Genomic DNA, 1,582 nt, shown 5'->3' on the forward strand with positions numbered 1-1,582 from the left:
TGTTCTCCCGGGTATTTCAAAAAACCTGAAAAATGTTTGAAAAGAAAACTCAAAATCGGAAATAAATTCGAATTCGCGCACTTCTTCCTCCGGGGGGACTAGAAAACTCACACACGGCCGCTACTCGGTAAATGTGGGCAACTTCTTCCCCAACTCTGGGCAGCTTTTGTCCCAACGCCAGGCAACTTCTAGCATTTCATAGTTCAAACCATGCCCAGCTTTAGGAGAGCTTCTGCCCAGCGTTTGCCCACTTGTAGAAAGCCCGCTCTGGCCCCTTCCCTTCCCGCTGTTCCCCTTCTTCCTGAAACATGTTAATGTTTGCTAGCTTTGCAAAACACTATTCATTTTATTTTAGAAAATAGAAAAAATAACAGGAAAGGGTGAGAAACAGAAAAGGAAAACAGAAAAAAACAAAAATGTTAAATGAAACAATTCGATCAACGAAAATTATAAGGCGATCTCCAAACTTTGTCTCCTAGGCATCTTGGTCTCCAACTTCTAGTTTAGACTTGTAGTCTTTCCACGTCAAATGTGTCGAACACTCCGATCTTTTCTGCAAAAATGTAAAATTTAGCTTGGATGTAAAGAATATTAGTTTTCTCACCTTGCAATTCACGAGAATCCCGTTCGCTGTGTCATAATGATACGTGCGAAGAAGTTGCCTGGAAAATATCTATTTTTGAAGAAGAGTTTTCTGAAAACTTACAAAGCACCATGAATTGCGTGACGAACAAGCTTATCAGCTGACTCGTAAGAGTTTCGGGGTCTAACAATCTTTTTACAAGCTTCCTCGAATGGGTATGTCAATCTTTTCACGAACTTTTCGTCCATATCGGCGTCGGCTGGAAGAAGTCGGGTGGGGATGTAATTTGCGATGGCGTCCATTCCGAAATCTGAAAATATTGAATAATGTGATCCGAGACCAAAATCTACACACCTTTAAGCACCGTCACTAACGTTTCTGGGAAACGATCGAAGTGTTTGTCGCCACGCCTTCCACTGTTTGGGCGATAGGAAATAGTCCAAATTAAGTATTGAGGTGATACGAGCTAAAATAGCTGATGCATTTTTATAAAATGAGTTACTCACTTTGAGAAAAATCGTTTTGAATATGTTCATCAGTTGATTGGATGATCCTGTTCCTCTCGGGGGAGTTGAAAAATTAACCTCGCCCAAATGAACTCGACAGAAGATTCCTTCGCCAGGAAAGATGTGAGGAATTTCAAGAAGTCGCTTTTTCAAGTCATTCAACGCGAATTTCGAGCTTTTCGCTGAGCTGATAGAAGAGATTCTTGCTACCACATGAGCATGAAAAATGTCTTTCGCGACTGAGTCGGAAAAGTTGTTGTGAAGAAAAATGACAGCAACATACGATACCGCATTTTCGATGTCTGAATTACATACAGTTACAGACAATGCGTGTACAAAAATTTCGCTTCTACAACGCTTACAAATTTTAGCTAAAACTAACTGAAGAAGTCCATTGTCGGCTCGTTTGCGTCATCACCACTACTTTCGAACGCTTCATTTTCATCCATTACATCGTCATTCGAATCATTCGTAGTTGGGTTGTCATAAATGT

The 1,582-nt window shown here is 40.6% G+C and overlaps 2 protein-coding genes across 2 annotated transcripts in view; one reads left to right on the forward strand and one right to left on the reverse strand.

The window, feature by feature from the left end:
* CBG20033 overlaps window positions 1-1,582 on the forward strand; it is a gene marked incomplete at both ends in the record, with an annotated part of 17,050 nt that overhangs the window by 1,522 nt on the left and 13,946 nt on the right. The window lies entirely within an intron of this gene.
* On the reverse strand, window positions 476-1,582 carry CBG20036 (the record flags this gene model as incomplete). Its single annotated transcript, XM_045235286.1, has 6 exons — window positions 476-553; window positions 605-662; window positions 707-893; window positions 938-1,049; window positions 1,090-1,391; window positions 1,472-1,582. Coding segments are annotated over 6 exons (848 nt in total), but the record flags the coding sequence as incomplete, so codon positions are not given.

Source organism: Caenorhabditis briggsae (assembly GCF_000004555.2).
Source record: "Caenorhabditis briggsae complete genome, chrIV, whole genome shotgun sequence".
Taxonomy (NCBI): Eukaryota; Metazoa; Nematoda; class Chromadorea; order Rhabditida; family Rhabditidae; genus Caenorhabditis; species Caenorhabditis briggsae.